Genomic DNA, 18,435 nt, shown 5'->3' with positions numbered 1-18,435 from the left:
AATATCTCACTGCTGAGGATAATTTGAACTTTCAAGTCACATGATGAAACCATAGGTTTGCTAAACATGCAACGTGTATGGTTTGAATTGCTTAAACTGAGTTCCTGTTTCCTTTGCGAACTGAATGTTTTTGTAGTCAGTGAGCGTCTGGATTTTCCATCTTGATGTACAGCAGCTAAAGAAGCGACTGTAAAACATACTCTGCTTTCTGCATAAATAAAAAAGAGCTGTTTTCTCCCATCAAAAATTACATTTCATCTGACTACTCACAGAGAAAGCCTCTGACAGCTGTACCTGTGGAACATCTTGAAGAGGTAAGTGTTTTATCTTTGAATATGCAATGCTTTTTTCATCATAAATGTGATGCTAACGTTGTAATTTGCAGTTTTTAGTTCTCCATTAACAACATTCAAACTACACAAGATTAAAAACTACATCTGGGAAACATCCCAATAAAACTAAAATTAGTAATAAAGCTCAGCTTTAAGTACAGTCAAACTAAAGGCTGTTTTACTGTAATTAATTTCCATTGAAGTGATGATAGTTAACAAAATATTGATCAGTGGTCTTGGAAAAAGACTCTAGCCTGTGCCTAAGAGTTGTCCTTTACAGGACGAACATTGTTCGATAAACCTAGCGACACTGCGAGACCTGCACGGGGCAGGAAACACGTCAGCAGCGCTAGTCGAAGATCATGCTCCGTTACTGCCGATTCATTTATATTTTTGAGAAGTAAAAGTCTTAAGCTTTCAGCTGCTCACAAACCGATCATTTCTCAGGAGTTAAAATTAGGACTTCTTAAACCTCAGGTATTTTCCAAAATGCAGACATTTTATCACAGTGAAAATGAAAAAAAAAAGTTCATTTTGAAATTTCAATCTTTAGCACACTGTAACGTGCCCCATTTTTTAAGTTGGCAGAGCTGGTAAAAGCAGGAAGGATAAATTCGCATACCTCGTTACCCCCCAAAATTATCTGCACTGTTCTCAATGGCTGAAACTGCTCACGGCCAGGAAGGGCTGTGTGTCACAAGGAATATTGTGCCTATTGCTTAATGGCTGAATGAAAGAGTATTTTTCTTCTAAGCTGGTGAGGAGACGCAGAGACTGCCCTGCCAAACTGTACACGTAGGAAGAGCTTTGGTTGCCAGGGAGAAATTCCTTGTTTTAGGAAAACTTCTTCACAGACTAAATTAACTAAAGTTTCCTTGAAACTAAGACCTTCATCTACAAGAACTGATCAGAGCGGGTAAAAAACAGGAACAACGAAACCTTACAGACCAGGCTTTTTCAATACTGAAAGCAATCTTTTCACAACTTGCTATTTTTAAACTGCCATCTAAGCACTATACTCATTTGCTCAGCTCCATATGTTGGAGTGGAAGGATCATGTATTAGCTGGGCTTCAGAAGGGAAAAAAAATAAAACCAGGCGCGTTCACTTTGACTGCTACCAAAAAAGGCAAATCGGGTGATAGTGGCACAGCGGTGCCAGAAAGAGCCAAAACCCAAGAACGGAAAGGGAGGCGAGGTGAAGTTAAAGCACGATTAATGACATGAGAATTAAGCTGCATTCAAACGAAGCAAGAGGGGCAAAGGTAACGCGGGGACAACACGCTGCCCGAGCAAGGCGAAGCAGAACGCGCAGCGCAAACAGCAACCGGGAGTTTCCCTGGATCTGAGGTACAGGGCAGTAAGCTTGGGATAAGCACGACTAGGTTTGAGTTCTGCCACAGCTCCCATGGACGTGGGCTGGGACCAGCTGTTTGGAAGCCAGTCTCAGCTTCCAGTGAATCAAGAGGTGAAGTCACTGTCTTAGATGGAGAAAAATCCAGTGGCAGCTCCTGGCGCTGACACCGGAGCATGGCAGATGCCACCAAACCAAAGGACGTGGGGCCTCCCCGAGCATGGCAGGAAACACGACTCGTGTCTTGAAATAAAATGTCCGTCGTTGCAGTAAATTTAACATCCTGACAAGAACTCGAGGAATGCCAGATATTAATCATAGCAAGATGGAAAAAAAAAAAAAAAAAAAAGGATAATGAACTCCTTATTATCCCATTATGGAAACTCTGAAAGTATTCTGAGAAAAAAAAAAGTATTCTGCTGTAAATAGTGAAATAAAAGATGTATGATATTAAGTGCCCTCCATTGCTCCGTAGCTCCCACACTTTTTACTTTAAATTACATTATCATCATCAAAACATTACAAAAATTTGCAGAGATGTTCAACTTATCACAGCAGAAGCTGTGAGCCTTATCTCATTATTGTTATTATAAGTATTCCAGTTTAGTGCAAGGGATAACCGTAAGAGATGCTTGTAAGGGCTTAAGATTTCTAAAGGTAGACCTGCAAGACAGATTATTGCCTTACAGTCAAAACCCCTCTAACACTGTAGGATACATGTTCATAAATTACTTATAAATGTCTCTCTGCATCTTAAGATCACATTAGCATGGCATTCAAGGTGTTCATCCTCTAACACCAAATTCCCCAAATATCTTTAGTTTAAGTTAATGTCAAAATTAATATTTATATTGCTTATAATTATACACATAAATTTGCACTGTTATTTCCCAGTGAATTTTTTAATTCTAGTTTGAGTAGATTATTTTTGCTTAGTTTAAATCCCTCCTCAAATGACACAAGCTGAGACACGCATTAGAAGAACAATATGTACATGGAGAAAAACAACAATCCTAATAACATTTTTTGTCTTTTTTCGTTCAATAGCAGTATTAAATAGAGATCTGTGCCTCTAAACAAGAAGTACAATCTAGTTTAAGCTATTTCAGGCATTCATTTGGAAATTCCAGCAAATGAGGCCTAGATACATTGATAGCCTCTCTGTAAGAAAATGCAGTTCCAGCATTAAAATATAACTTGAAAACAGGTGGGTACAGGAAGAAGCATCATGAAAACGCACTTAAAAAAAAACAAAAACCAAATACACAGGAAGTTGCAATTACTGGAATCTGCTGCTTTATACCTAGTTTTACTTATTTTGTGTTGAACACTCAAAGGATAGCTAAATAAAAGAATAAGCCCACCGCTCTGGTCAGAGATATATCTGATATCAGTACCAAGGCCAGATCTTAACCTCCTGAAACTACTGGACAGAAGGACAACACCTGGTAGAAGGGGCAAACCTTCTCCACAAGCTCACAGGCTTCCACATTTTATCGCAATACCAGCACTGGGCTTCAGGTCTCCTCTCTAACCCAAGGTCCAAATTTGACTTAAACTGATACCTTCACTCATGAGATTTCTCCTGGGTATTTAAGGAGAGATTAATTGTCAACATTAGGGTTTCAGGATCTTTAGATTTCCAGGAAATAAAGAGAAATCAGGGCCATGGGAGGAAGGCAGGAGGTTCCAGCACATTGAGCCCTGTGGTTTCGCCTGCCTAGGTAGCCGAGCACTTTTATGCTGGCCAGCATTAAACAACAGCTATATGGGCAAGTATGCGAAGCAGAGAGCATTGCTTGGCTAATGAGAAATTTTCTACATTTTTTTCCCCAGTGCTTCAGTATCTCTCAGTTTATCAAACAGAAGCTAAAACAATTAGCTTCTGTGAATTTAGTTTTACAGTTCTCAAAAAATGGAAGTTAAACTTTGCTTTCCAAAGCTATAGGGACACAATCCAAATCTGTCTGAGCTTCCCTCACAAGGCACCAAAATCAAGCATCGAAGATGACCTGGAAGTAAGGTCAAAGCCTGATGACTTAGAATCAGCCTTATTTTGAAGAAATACTCCAGAATTATAATTTACGAGGGAAAAGTCATTAGTATGAAAAAATACAAAAGCCCAATCAATTCACTAGAGGGTGTTTTTTTCTTCTCGTATTTTTCTTTCTTCTTAACATCCCCACTCTTCAGATTGAGCACTTCCACGCAAACATGATTCTCTTCTCTGCAGAACATATTAAAAATTAACTGCACAAAAATAAAAACTCTTCTGCAAGCATTTAAGACCTATTTCCTTAATTACCAAGTCAACCGTGTTTCCTCCCAACACCACTCATCTTCAAAAAGATTTTTATTCCGTTTTTCTCTAAGAATTAATTTATGCATTTAACAACCTATTTTTTTAAGCTTCAGTATTATACTGACTCTTAATTATTAATTCACTTCAGACATTCCTGCCAGCTTTGCCTCTCGTTATTTTCCTATATGCTGCAACCAAGCTGACAGCTTAGGATAGAGCAAGTCAGATCAGCTCATTTGAGCCTCCTTCTCGTGCACCTGGAACACGAGCGTTTTCCTCTGTGGAGGAATCTCTCCAAAAATAACCGTCTTTGTCAAAGAAAGAAATCCTGTCTTTAAGGAGACAAAGACCACTGCTGAATCAAAACATAACTCCATGGTTTTATATAAATGAAATTATAATTATGTAAGATTATATATACATTTAATCAAAGTCACTCCGATAAGTCAACTTTTCTAATTAAAGCCAGTATTAGAATTCCAATTTTGGGGAGAGATTAGAAATATCAGAAATGTGAAGTAGTGTCAGAGGTAACAACCATAAATGAACTGTCAAACAGAATTAAGAGGCTGACTTATCTATAATGAACACTGCTTAAAAACATTAATGTGTCTTTATGAACTTTTACCAATTTAAAATTACTTTAAGAGTTAACATGACGAGGATTTCTTTATAGAAAAAGGCATTATGTACAACTGTAATATATTGTTATTGATTGCACAGAATCTTCTAATAAGCATAATTTCCTTGTCTTATCTTTACCTGGCTCACTCTTCATATACTTTGCTTAAATATACCAGCTACCCATACAACTGAATAAAGAAACTAGACTCTGATCTAACACAAAATTGTATTTTCACAGTAGCAGAATTATTATGACAACACACACAGTCATTACAGCTAATCACCTCTCTGTATTACTCTTAAGATTCCCTATTCTCAGGAATTTGTAACTGTAACAAAACCTGTAACATTATAAAAAAATGTTCTTTGGTAATTTTACATAGCTTTATTGATAAGTCCTATAATGCACAGTTAAACATTTGCTCAAATTCAAACAAGCAGAAAATCATTTTTTTTTTTTGCAGCTCTATGCAATAGCTACATCTAAAACGATTGTAGTGTGTAAAGATGCTTCACTACGAAAGCACAGCTTGTTCACGGTAATCCTTAAACATTTGTATTAATTTTCAGTGGGTTTTTCAGCACAGACTGCAGGTATGAAAAGCTTTCTTTTTCCATAACAGAGAGGAAGCAAAACTAAAATGAAGGAAGGAATGTGGTTCTTGCCTCATATTGTGTTTATCTGGGCATTTTCCTCAATGTGCAGTGTGAGCCCTGAGACTATCAGCTGGGTTCATATTTTACAAAATTTCCACATTTTCCACAGGGAAGCAAAGCTATTTTGTGGCTGTAATTGCAATCCAAATACTAGGGTTGCCTTCCATGCTGCCTTTAGCCTTTTTTTTTGGCAAGATGGTGAGGAAAAGGGCTCCATCTAATCACAGATCCAACAGTCTTCCTCGTCTGAATTTCCAGCTTATAGAACAGGAAACATGAACACACTGAACCTGGGCTGCTGCCTAAAAAGCTCTATGGCAATAAATGTGCATCTTCCTAAAGTAAGGAAAATGGAGAGGAAAGGGGAAACAGATAAAAAAAAATCCAGATTTATCTTGCTACAATTATGTAAGCTAACTTGAAGTTACTATAAGAATTTAAAATTTATGCCCCAAAATCTACTATAATTATACTGAAGAAATAGCTCATAATCCTGATTCCACATGGTATTTAATATACAAATTAGAAAACAATGTTAGAATGTACGTTAGAAACAATGTTAGTTAGAAACAATGCAAACTGTCCTTAAAACCTTCTTAATTTTCCTTCTAGGTTTCAGTTTCAAACGTCAAAAAACAGGAAATAAACAGTGCCCAGAAGAAAGGATGATTTCTCACAACATGACGTGGATCAGCTACCCAAGCAAGAACTTTGCTTTCATCTCCCCAGAAGAAATTGAAGCATTCATAGCATCTCAAAACATCATATCAAGACTTATGCACTGTTATATGGCCTTTTTTGTACCAATGGGATTAATAGCTGGCCTATGCATTTTAATCATTTTCATAAAGAATTATCTGCAGGTCAAAATCATGGAAAACTTTGACTTACTTCTTCTACTCTTCACCATCAGCAATATTATAATGATTTTTTTTTCATTCACTGTCATTCCTAGGCCTGACTATGTAAAAACAACCCACTTCGCATGCAAAATCCTATCTTTTTTTTTCAACTTAAGCTATTTCAGTTCTCAGCATCTTTTCCTTTTGATGCTTCTCATCGTTTTACTCGAGAGATTTCCACCAATGCCTGTTCTGAGCCAAGCAACCCAAAATCCCATATTGGGTGTTGGATGTGTTCTTATATATGCCTTCTGTTTGTCAGTGTGTGAATCAGTGCTGCTTGGCACGGATAATTATCACTTGAAAACCGATTGCCAGTTAGATCCTTTATTTGCATGGCCTGAATATGAGATTGTTAAATTCACCTTCGGATTTGGAATTCCATCATTTCTTCAGATAATCTGTTTTACTGTGCTCTTTGCTAAAGAAGCACCCGCTGAGGCTCCAGCCTTACAGCTGCACATTCGTACATACCTGCCTGTGGTACCTATAAGCATAACCATGTTGATGTGCCGCCTATTTTACAGTGTTATGATTCTCCTCAGAACGATGCTGAAATTACAGGAAAAGATTGGAACTCCACAGAACGAGCTCGTGATGAATATTGCAGAAATAGTGTTGTTCTGTGAGAGCTGTACTAGTTTGGTATTTGTGCTTTGTTTGCATAAACCCTGCAAAGATGCAGTCCTGAAAGTCCTACGGAACTGCAAAATGGAAAATAGCAGCAGCAGTCACGTATTGTGAACCGACTGGGAACCACGAAAGCACCTCTCAGTAGTACTTGCTTTTTGAGAACTGTCATTTTTTCAGCTGTTCTTCTTTATAAAGGATAATGGCTCCTTGTTTAGACCCCAAGCTTGGACTACCTTAGCGCTGGGAGTAGTGGAAGAAAAAATATATTTGGGTCTAGTATTTGCAGTGACTTACGAGAAAACATCTCAGCTTTTTGGTCTCTCATCTCCCCCCCTCGAATAACTTTTTAATAAATCTCTACATTCTACAAAGGTTACTTCTAAGCAAAGCAGAAATAAGAGCATGTTACCACAGAAGTATGCTTTTGTATTAAATACCAGTACACTGGCAAAGATGCAAACAAAAACACAGCAGAAAGCAGCTCTGGGCTGCAGGAAAAATCTGCAGCAGAAGCATTTTCTCAGCTCTGCTTTCACTTTGACTGGAATTTCTTCCCCTACACAATACTCATATTTTTTGATAATCTTGGTTAAGTCCAGTAGCAACAGCAGTGAATTATGGCTTAAGAATGCACTATAATCCTGAAATTATATTGCAATGCTAGAAGTTTGCTGCACTGCTTTTATACATATATCTAAACTTGCATAAAAGAATATGTAAAGTATATATATTTTATATTTGTATACAACAAATAAAGAAAGCTTATAATTCTTTCTCCATTTTCCTTGTTTGGAATCATCAAAGTGTTAAGCTTTTAGTCTAAAAGTTTGCAGAAAAAAAAATTAAAAAAGGGAAAAGAAAGAATGAATGAAAACCCTCAAATGAAATGAATAGATGTAAACTCCGGTACATAAAGTTCTGAGGTCCTTCTATGGCACTGAATGGGAAAGATCAAAAGAAAGCTCATTAAAACTTCTGCACAAGGATGAAGGCTTTTTGTTTAACTTCTTTGCTCCAAACTTACTTTAAGACTTAAACTAATTATAGATTTAAAGTCATTCTGGATAGGTTCATTTAAAAGTATGAAGTACTAGACCTAGGAACCATCACACTGGATAATATCCTAAAGAGAAAACAAGGTAAGTCAGGCTTAGAAGAGTATAAGTGAGGTTTCCATGCTAACATGCTAAAAAAACTGATCTATTTAATTGCTTTCTCATGTTTAGAAAGCCTTCTTCACGGGGTCTAGATTTGTATAGATAGTTGGTACAAATCAGCATGGGCTGGCATCAATCTAGGAGCACCAACCTCAGAAGAAACATCTTCTGCAAAACAACAGCCAAGTGGATAAATGGAAGAATAAAGAACCAATAATAATTCAGTATTTAGATCTGGTATGTAGACATATGGATCTAGTCTCAGATATCTCTGTCCTGAAATTTAGGGAACTTGACCGTATCACATGCAAGTGCAGAGCAATATGTAGTCTCACTAACTAGGACCATAAGGACCAACACTTCAGCAAGACGTAAAATCAACTGGTCTGATGTGGGAATTGTATTCTGTCAGCCTGTTTTCCTGTTTAATTTTGTTCTGCTGCCAGCATGAACAGATGGATAATTAAAGAAAGCTACATAAAAGCAGACCATTACAGAACCTGGTCAGAAAGGAAATACGTAGAGAGGAATCATCTCTTCCAACATAAGAACCAGTTTTCTAGTTGCAAGAGGATTTCTCAGCTCCAAATCTGGCATCAAAGCTATTGTTTTGCACCTGAAAAGAGATAAAAGAATGGGCTGAAGATCAGCTTGATTCAGAAAGAAGCCTGAAGAGCTAAGTTGTAAGACTGCCTGTCAGTGAAAAAAGCTGACAGACTGACTGAAAGAAGATGGCAAAGACACAAGCTGCCTATCCCAGTTTGGACAGAGCACTGCATGGCTTCAGCTGCACCACAGAGAAATAAATAGGTTATTTTTCAGTATGGGAATATGCACAAAGGATTATACTTTATTCGCTGCTTCCATGTATTTTCTATTTGAGGATGAAAGAATAAACACCGTGGTTTCAAAATCACCTTAATCAGAGTTACTATTAAAGGTACCCAAAAGAAAAACCTACTCCAGAAATACATGGGAGCTAGTTAGGTAACCTTGCGTGGGTGCTGGAAACTGGTCTGATGGTGGGCAAAGCACAAACGCACCAACAGGGAGGCCAGGGGGTCTAGCCAGGGTGAAGTGCACTTAGTGATGCTTTTAATTAGGGATACAGACCAATTAGGGGTTTTTTATTTAGTTTAAATTAGGGATAAACCAAAATCACAACCCGCTGTCTCACAGAAATAAAACCTGAGAGGATCTACTGTCAGAGCTAAGATTTGAGAAGAGGAAGATTGTACATAAATCTGTGAGTATCCCTGGGTACTGTCATCCATGAAATAGATATGAATGAAATATATATGAACACATTCTCTTCACTGACCAGGGCTACTATCATGGGAAAAACTGACTATTTTTTTTGATGGCTGGTTATATGATCACAAAGATATTTCTATATACAGCAAGAACAGTGTTTGAACTGAACAGGAGAAAATAAACAAGAGGTTGAATTTTTTTCACTTTTATTTTGTATGTCCTATAGCACTACTGAATTGTTTTAATTTAACAATTAATTATTTAATTCTTAAACATTAAGACAATTCTTAATAAACTTACTCTAAGCTTCCATGAAGATTCAGGACAATGAACACATAAACCCGGAGAAGAGGAGCTTTGTTCCAACTGAAATATGAGGGCAGATACCCCTATAGGCAACAGGAAAGGACGGAAGTTGTCCCAAAAAACATCCTGAACAGTCAAATTTGAAGGAAAGGAAAAGAACAACTGTGGCCAAAATTAAATGTAATTATTTTTAAGTGATTAATATCTTGGAGTGCATTCCCTAGGAACAAAATGCAACTTTCGTGCTTATAGAGATTTTTTTTGTGTGTCAACAGCAATAACTGTTGAACACTGTTTCTTCCCAGCTTTACCTAGTATTTGAACAGCATGTTCCAGATGAAATAGAGCATATATTTTTATAGGCATGGTGTCAAAATGAACTAACGGAATATAGTGGAAAACTCAAAGAGGGATGTTTATTTCTATGCTGGTAATATTCATATTTGTCTAAGACTTCTGCTTGCTTTGGAAAAAAAACAAAAACCCAAAAATCTCTGTTCAGAAAAATATGAGGGACGGACAGGCTCCTGATGTTTAAGCCTGAATTTCTGAGTTGACGCTATGTTTTGCAAAAGTACATTTAGAAACTAAGGACTCCTCTTTACTGAGCCCATTGGCTCAAATTTAATCTGATCCAATTGTAAATCACATTCTGAGCTAAAAAGAGATTGGATTTACACACTTGGATTGTAACTTTAGCTGCTACTCTCTGTACTGTAGTGTTAAACCTAGACTCAGTAGCACTGCAGTTTCAAACAGGCCCTTAATGGGTTGAAACCTTAGTTAACTTGCTTTTAAGGCAGAAGATTTAGTCTAGGGCAAAAGCCCAAGCAATTCAGCTAAAGTAAGTCCTCACTATATAACGTTTACATCCTATATGTTCAACCACAAATTGATTCACTGTCTGGAGTGAAATAATCTGTTTTGCTTCCTTGACTCCCTGATTCTTACTTGGTTAACCGGGATCAATTAGTAAAACCTGTACACCTGAAGAGGTGAATGGAATGGCCGGCAAAGCCAGGATACAACTGGCTAGACCAGCTGGACACAGCTACGATGATGAAAAAAAATGCTGCTTTTTGATTTTTTTAAATCATATTTGGATGGAGAGTGAAGTACTTGTGAATACACAAGTATTTGTTCCCATTTAAACAAAACAACTTGCAAGGAAGGTTACTGAGACTTATGAGGATAAAGTATAAGGGTGATGTAAAACAGGGGAAGGGTCCAGAAGGAGTGAAAGTTCAGAAGAGGCATCCACACTTAGAGAAAGATGAGAAAGAATCTGGAGGACAAGAGATCAAAATACTTCAAAAAAAAAAAAGTACACAAACATGACAAGAGCATCTGTATTTCCTCTGAACGTAATTTCAGTAGAGATACATGATACAAAGCCTTTCTCTTCTGCAGATGGTTACACTATACTAAGCATCTGAACACAGTTTCGTACTTGCTTCCACTTCGCTGCAGTACCTTGGATTTCTTCCACTTTACACGACTGGCCCTGATCTAATTTCTCCATGGCTCAACAGCATCATGATGCTGCCAGTGCTCTTCAGCACTTTGGGGAGAATCTGACAGCTTTTAATCCTGCAGGACTTACCCACATGTTTAACTTTGCTAAACTATGTAGAAAAACCTTCTATTATATTCCACTTTAGGCATCTAAGTACAATTATGTATATCACAAATGACTATTGATTTCAAGAAACATTTGTGCATCGTTATATCTCTTTTTAAACACTATATATACCATAATAAGAAGTAGACTACTACATAATTAATAATGGGTGTTTTTTTAAAAAAAAAACAAAGCCCCGTAGAATAAGACAAATCGGAAGGGAAAAAGAAATGATGCAATGTTCAACAGTTACTAAAATTGATTTTAGGCATTATATATCCCTTTCAACATAGAAGGGCTGAATAGTGTGACTAAAGCAAGACTAAAGTGACTAAATGACTAACAATACTTTGCCTGGATAAACAAGAGTCTACATTCATGATGGAAGATGTCATGTTTCTTTTGGAAAACAAGACTCAGAATTCACATGATCATCGCATCATTTTTCAGTGAGCTACAGAACCCACGAATTACAGAATAATACTCCTAGGCTTGGCCACCTCAGCTGCATAGTTCTGCTAGCATGAGAAGAGCTACTTTGTGCTCTCTCAAAAGAAAACCTCCCGGCCATTCTTGGGGTAGGGCAAAGTGACATATTGCTTGTCATGAAGTAAAGCAAGAAAATTGGCACTCATAACAAAATTATACATTTTAATAGTTAATCAACTAATGTTCGCAGCTGGAAAAAAACAAGGGCAGAGAGACCAGCTGATTATCTAACACAGGCCTCCATAATTGCAAACTGCTAACACCCAGAGCGAACATCATACATCAAGGAAAGCAAAAATCCTTCTGGCCGTTTCAAGATCACTGAAAACTCTCAAGGGCAGAATTAAGAGCAAAACCACATGATCAACAAACCACAATCAAGCCCCTTTATAATCCTGTTCTTAGGACAGCAACAAACCAGACATGTAAAGCTGGTATCACAAGATTTTGTACTATCACAATTCGTCCACTTTGTGAATCAATCGTATTTTGCACTCCTTAAAGCCAAGCACTTCAGATACTGTCCTCGTAAACCCTTTTAGAAATGAAATCCACTCCGGAATGCTATTAGGGGACATCTTCTATTCAGGAAACTTTTGTCCTTAACGATTTGCACAAACTTTCTCTCAAGTAATAATTTACCCCAGAACATATTAATGAAGAAATATATAAATAAATAAGAACACCATTTTTTTTCATAATAACACTGCCAAAATCCTGTAGTGTTGTGCATAGCTCATTGCAACAAAATTAGCAAATAATATTTTTGCATGAGAGTACTAAAAGGCAAAGTGCGTGTTATTCCTAAAATCTCTTGTGTAAGAATTTTTGCTCGATTTTTCTACAGAGGTCTTTTGCAACTTAATGTATATTACAGTAGACAAATATCTTAAGGCATACACTAAAAGCCATGTTAATTGTTTATATCACACTTATGAAGCTGTAACATTGATTTCTTGAAACCCTAAATGCTGAAATCTGCCTCATCTTATTTCAGTAGCAGCAGCATATTGCAATGCAGTCTAGCATAGCCATTAATAGCATGTTGCATTACAGAAATCACCGTATTCATAAAAATTCATTTACACATAGAAAATACTGCTCTTTTATGAGACAAATAAAGATTTAATACACCATTTTTTTACTGAGACTTTTCTTTCCATTTGGATTTGAAGAATTCCAGCCACCAGCAGGTGGTGTTTCTGGAAACGTCAACTATTTTTCCTCCACCCGCCCCCCGAGATGAAAGGCAAAACTCCACCTGCAATACTGGTGTTCACATGCAACACTGAGGCTCCACATCCTCTGCAAAATAAGCTTATCAACACACGTGGCTTTGAGCTGGACAATTTTAAGACGGGTCAAGATGAGGATGTATTCCTGAAAAATTAAATACAAGCAGGAAAATGGGAGGAACTTGAAGGTAGGAGAACTGAAATCCATACTGTTAGCTTAGTAATATGCCATTGTTCTGCTCCTCTGTTTCTACCAATCTAATATTTCTAATATTTCTTTAGACTATCAGGAGTCTGAAAAGGATTACGTACGTATCCATAACTGCTCTTTCATGTGTACGTACGATATGCTTAGTTGCACATAAATCTCTTAATTACTGATCAACAGAGTCATATGTTCAGATAAGCTACCTTAGGTAAAAAAAGGCTAAAGGCCTCCCTAAGGGGAGTAAAATGAAAGTTGAGAAGAATAAAATTGAAAATGCCAAGATAGAAGCTCCAGTAAAATAAAGAAACCAGCAGAAACAGGGTTAATTCTAGCCTTAGAAGGCTCTTCAGCACCACTTCAACTGAACACAAATTAGAAGGACCCTGGGAATCTATAAAGCTTGTTTTATTGCCAAGGACATGCAGCAAGATCTTCATTTTGCTCTTGTAAATTGTCATTTATTTAAGGTATTTTAAAACAGCGCAGGCTTTTATATGAATTTTTACTACTGAATTGTCAACAGGTGGCATTCACTGCAGCTTTGCACACCTAAATGCAAGTTTTTACTGACACTACAGCTGAAGTCGATGCATCCATCTAAGCGTTCTCTGAACAAGAATCAGCCTTCTGGCATCTGGAAGCAAATCAGCCCTGCAGAAATGGCATTAAGGTAAAACAAAGTGTTTCATTGTACATAGTTACCTGTAATATTTGCTATTGCTTGGCTTTTGGTGGACTTTTATGCATAACTGAAATGTGACTCTAGACCTATCTTTTAAAAATCAGTTTATAAGCCTATTAAGTTATCCCTTATTGCATTTAAAGCAGTTTACTGCCTCAGTCAGAAATAAAACGATATTACATAAAAGACATAAAAGGTTCATGTCTGACCTCAACAGCTGCTTGAAACAAACACCAAGCCTTCCTCAAATAAGTGTAATTTCATATGGATGTTCATGTGGATAAATATTTACATTATGAAATGCCTATAACGCAGCAAACAATTCTAATACACTGATGCCTATTTTGCTAAGAAGCAAAAGCTCTGAAACTTCACAGATACAGTTTTAGTTAAGTATCAGCTAGATACTGCTGAAAACCTAAAAACATTTAAAAAAATCTTAGAGCTGTATTGCTAATAAAAATACTCTTAACACTCGTATTTGGTGCTCTGCTCTTTTGCCTCACCCTGACTACATCAACATTTAGAAACATTACAATGTGGGAATAAGCATGTAAACTCTTTAATATTTATATATCTTTTTAGTGTAATTAAAATGAAAATTTAGGTATAAGATAATGATTCAAAATAGCTCTAAAAGATAGCTTTAACACAAAATGTTTTAGGTTTTCACTTTTTTTTACAATTCCATTTGCTTGGGGCATCTTTTTTAAATAAACTTCTGGTAATACTTTAAGTCCATATCATTTTACACTTATTAAAAAACAACCAGGGAACATTTATGAATAAATAAATAGAAAAAAAAAGAATTTTCATTTCTTTCTGGAACTCAATGCAGTATAGTTAAGCATAAATACACGAAGACTAACTGTAATAATATTGGTGTAAATAAACACACTGCATGTATTACTTCCATTTCTAAAAACTTCCCTTTTCCTCTGCTCTGCAAACAGATGGAATCAATTGCTTTTCCTCTGTGTTGTCTTGTCAGCCATTGACTCCGCTACTTAATAAGGTTATTCACTGATGATAAAATAAAAATACATACCTATAAAGTTTGCTTCGGAAACAGTAAGCAGAAAATCTTCTGTTTTCCTGTAATATTTCCCATTCCTACGGGTTTGCGAAATTTGAACAAATCTATTTTTAACTGAACATTTATTTGCATGTGTGTGTATTCAAGCATAGTGTTTTCTACACCTCAGCTGCGTATGTTAATTTAGGGAAAGCCTACGGTACATGACAGTGCTGGGGTATTAGATTAATGGATTTCCATTTGCAAATTGCAGGTCCAAGGATGAGCATTCATAATAAAAGAAAACAAATGGAGCTAAAATTCTACTATCTTCCCACCTGCAAGAAGAAACGCTATTGATGCTGACTGATAGAAAGTTTTTATTATAGAAATCCAAGTATCATTATGGTAAAAAGATTTCTACACGATCTTAAGGCACACAGGAACTTAAAGTACTCTCAGCAGGAACTTAAAAGTACTCCCAGTTGCAATGTATATAGTGTCCTATAAAAAAAAAATAATTAAGAAATTTGCTTCTTGCACTGTTACGTTTCAGCCATTCAAAATGATTACTATAAACTTCTTTGGAAATATGAAAAATTTAACTTTTTTTGGCCACCCTGACCAAGTGTGAGTACTGATATCTTTTCTGCAGATATTTGAGCCATGGAAACTTACTCAGCCTCCGTATCCCCTATTATATGTAACAGCACAACTTTCAATCTAAATGGATCACATTTGTGTAATGAAAGTCTATCTTCTAGATTGGCTGATAAATCAGAACACCAACAATATGTTATCGGACTCTTCCTATCATGCCTTTATACAATATTTCTTTTCCCTATTGGGTTTGTGGGAAACATTCTGATCCTGGTTGTAAACATAAGCTTTCGAGAAAAAATGACCATTCCAGACCTTTACTTCATAAACCTCGCAGTAGCTGATCTCATTTTAGTTGCCGATTCCCTCATTGAGGTTTTTAACCTTGATGAGAAGTATTACGATATCACGATTATTTGTACCTTTATGTCCTTGTTTCTTCAGATCAACATGTACAGCAGCATTTTCTTCCTGACTTGGATGAGTTTTGACAGATACCTAGCTCTGGCAAAAGTAATGAGGTCCAACCTATTCCGCACTATGCAGCACGCTAGGTTAAGCTGCGGCCTCATATGGATGGCGTCTATCTCGGCAGCGCTAGTTCCGTTCACAGCCGTGCATTTACAACACACCGGAGAGGTCTATTTTTGCTTTGCAGATGTAAAAGAAATCCAGTGGCTAGAAATCACCTTGGGGTTTATCATTCCCTTTGTGATCATCGGTCTCTGTTACTCGCTAATTGTGCGGGTTCTCATAAAAGCCCACAAGCACAGGAGCCTGCGGCTGCGGCGCCAGAAGGCCCTTCGCATGATTTTTGTCGTTGTCTTGGTTTTCTTTATCTGCTGGTTACCTGAAAACGTCTTCATTAGCGTGCAGCTTCTTCAGAAGAAAAATGAGCCTGTCTCTTCCAGCAGCCCATCCTTCAGGCACGATTATCCTTTAACAGGACACATTGTGAACCTAGCAGCTTTTTCTAATAGCTGTTTGAACCCCTTAATTTACAGTTTTCTAGGTGAAACCTTCAGAGACAAACTGCGGCTGTATATTGAACAGAAAACGAAAATGTCAACGTTACATCGCTTTTGTCAGGCTGCCTTAACGTCTGTCATTCCTGACAGCAACGAGCAATCCGAAGTCTGACTTGGTACTGGCTGTATAAAACGTATGACTGAACCCATGCACATAATGAACCAAACGCTTGCTACTAACAGAAAACTGTGTGTTTGTGTGTATTATGTTATATTGCCCTGCTGAGTATTGAAGGTTTATATTCCAGATGTTTTTATGACAAGACTTTAATGTAGAAGAATACGTTTTAGTCATATTTGTATTTAATTATGAACAAGATTATTAAAAGCTGAGCACTGATGGAGCTTTATTTTGTATTATATATGTATGAATGATAACATAGCAGAAAATTTCATCAAGTTAGGAAGACCTGGGGTATAACTAGATTATCAGAGATGATACTTTGCTGGCATATAAGGTCCTTCCACATAAATAATGAAGCTGCCACACCAGTGGAAAAAATCATTATAATGTATTGATGTGGAAAGGCAGAAAACATTGATTTTATCATCCAAATATGTTTAGTTAATTACTTTTCCTAGAAGAACTATACAGTAAATTCTATTCTTGCATGTCTTCCAGAATTAACTTTTTTTTTAATCTTAATATAACATAGAATGATGGTGAGTTTTCTCCTCATAAATGTAATCTAGCAGTGCATCAGCATTTGATCAAAACTGAAATCAGCATCTGTAACTATATTGCTCATCCTGGAGAACAGAAGCACTCTCTAATACTTCATTTTGTTTTTTAAGGACTGCGCAGGACAGTCTTTCCCAGAGCAGACATAATGAGGCTTTTGGGTAAAAACACAAGCACACGTGCACGTACATTCACATCAGCCTTCATACTTAAATGGAAGTGCATGAGATAGCTTTACATTTAGCATGTCTGTTTTGATCATCAGAACAAAATACTGGGGCTTCAAATGAAATTATTTTCTGCATAGGACTGAATAAGAACTGTGTAGGAAAGTGTCACTTGGGGGGATAACAGAACTTCTGTAAAGGGGAACGTGATTAGGTATTAGAGGTCCACACTGTTCACGCCACCTCCCCAAATCACTGGCCTTGCAAGATTTTAGATGCCTGTTGGTCACTTTGCTCATTTTGGAAGACAAGTCATCCTAAGAAGACTGTAGCACCACGTATTTGAGAATAATAGTATTTTTTCTACTAGAAAATAACAGGGGTTTAAATCTGGATGTTTAGAACAGGTAACTGCTGCACTAGTTCACTGGATATTAGATACACACCAAAGTCTGGTTCTAAGACAGCTAAAGCATCGCTAATGGTACCTCTGAAATGCACAAACTGATTCCACCTCTGTGCTCACTGCATTAATCACCAGATCTCTTCACAATAAGACACTTTGTCCTATTTTCACACGTCCTATATAATTAGTACATGAAAGCATTTTTCAAGATGTTTAAATCGTAGAAAAGAATTACTGAAATAGCTATGCAATAGAGAAAACAGTAATTCCACTCGTATCTCTTCTGAAATACTTCAAGTTTCTGAGTGGAAACTTTAGCCACAAGAGAACTGACCAATAAACAGAAAGGCCACAAGAAAATGGATTGATTTGAATAAATATCTAGATGTTCCCAAAGTTACCAGAAACAAGAAGCACAGGGTGGAGTTTGCCACAAGTGCTGATTATTATTTGCAAGTGACCATTATGTAATCAGCTAAAAAAAAAAATCCATTTAGCCACATTCCTGTAAAGCACTGAGCTGTAAGGCTTCCCCTCACCATGCAGGACATGTCGATAATGAACTATTCTGCTGCAATACAGGTCCCTTTTTTACTTCCTTATTCTCATGCTTGGAATTAGCCACAATTATTCACATTTTATCAGCTGCATTAATTTCACCTTGAAATATTGGTAATTCAGCTAACAGAGAACTGAAGGAAAGGGTAATGCTTTCAGTGATGCAATCTCCTGAAATAAGACCTTTTCTGAGATAGATTTGCCTGTATGGATATGGTGGAAGA

General features: G+C 36.9%; 2 protein-coding genes and 1 long non-coding RNA gene across 3 annotated transcripts in view; 2 read left to right on the top strand and 1 right to left on the bottom strand.

Annotated features, from left to right (window-relative positions):
• CUNH7orf50 (chromosome unknown C7orf50 homolog) overlaps nt 1-18,435 on the bottom strand; it is a 107,518-nt gene that overhangs the window by 77,846 nt on the left and 11,237 nt on the right. The window lies entirely within an intron of this gene.
• LOC112960003 lies at nt 164-6,035 on the top strand. The gene is made up of 2 exons (XR_003251691.1): nt 164-314; nt 5,881-6,035. It is a non-coding gene; the product is annotated as an uncharacterized LOC112960003 (long non-coding RNA).
• Nucleotides 12,916-16,621, top strand: GPER1 (G protein-coupled estrogen receptor 1). Its single transcript, XM_026054168.1, has 3 exons — nt 12,916-13,053; nt 13,597-13,743; nt 15,045-16,621. The coding sequence occupies exon 3, from the start codon at nt 15,437-15,439 to the stop codon at nt 16,508-16,510; it is 1,074 nt and encodes a 357-aa protein (XP_025909953.1). The 5' UTR covers nt 12,916-13,053; nt 13,597-13,743; nt 15,045-15,436; the 3' UTR covers nt 16,511-16,621.

This window comes from Nothoprocta perdicaria, unplaced genomic scaffold, assembly GCF_003342845.1.
Source record: "Nothoprocta perdicaria isolate Ctin4 unplaced genomic scaffold, notPer1 scaffold_12, whole genome shotgun sequence".
Taxonomy (NCBI): Eukaryota; Metazoa; Chordata; class Aves; order Tinamiformes; family Tinamidae; genus Nothoprocta; species Nothoprocta perdicaria.
The sequence above is the reverse complement of the archived record's forward strand: the minus strand, read 5'-3'. Positions and strand labels throughout refer to the sequence as shown.

Excerpts from the sequence above, each read along its gene's own strand:
- GPER1 (XM_026054168.1), top strand. The coding sequence starts at position 15,437 with ATGGAAACTTACTCAGCCTCCGTATCCCCTATTATATGTAACAGCACA.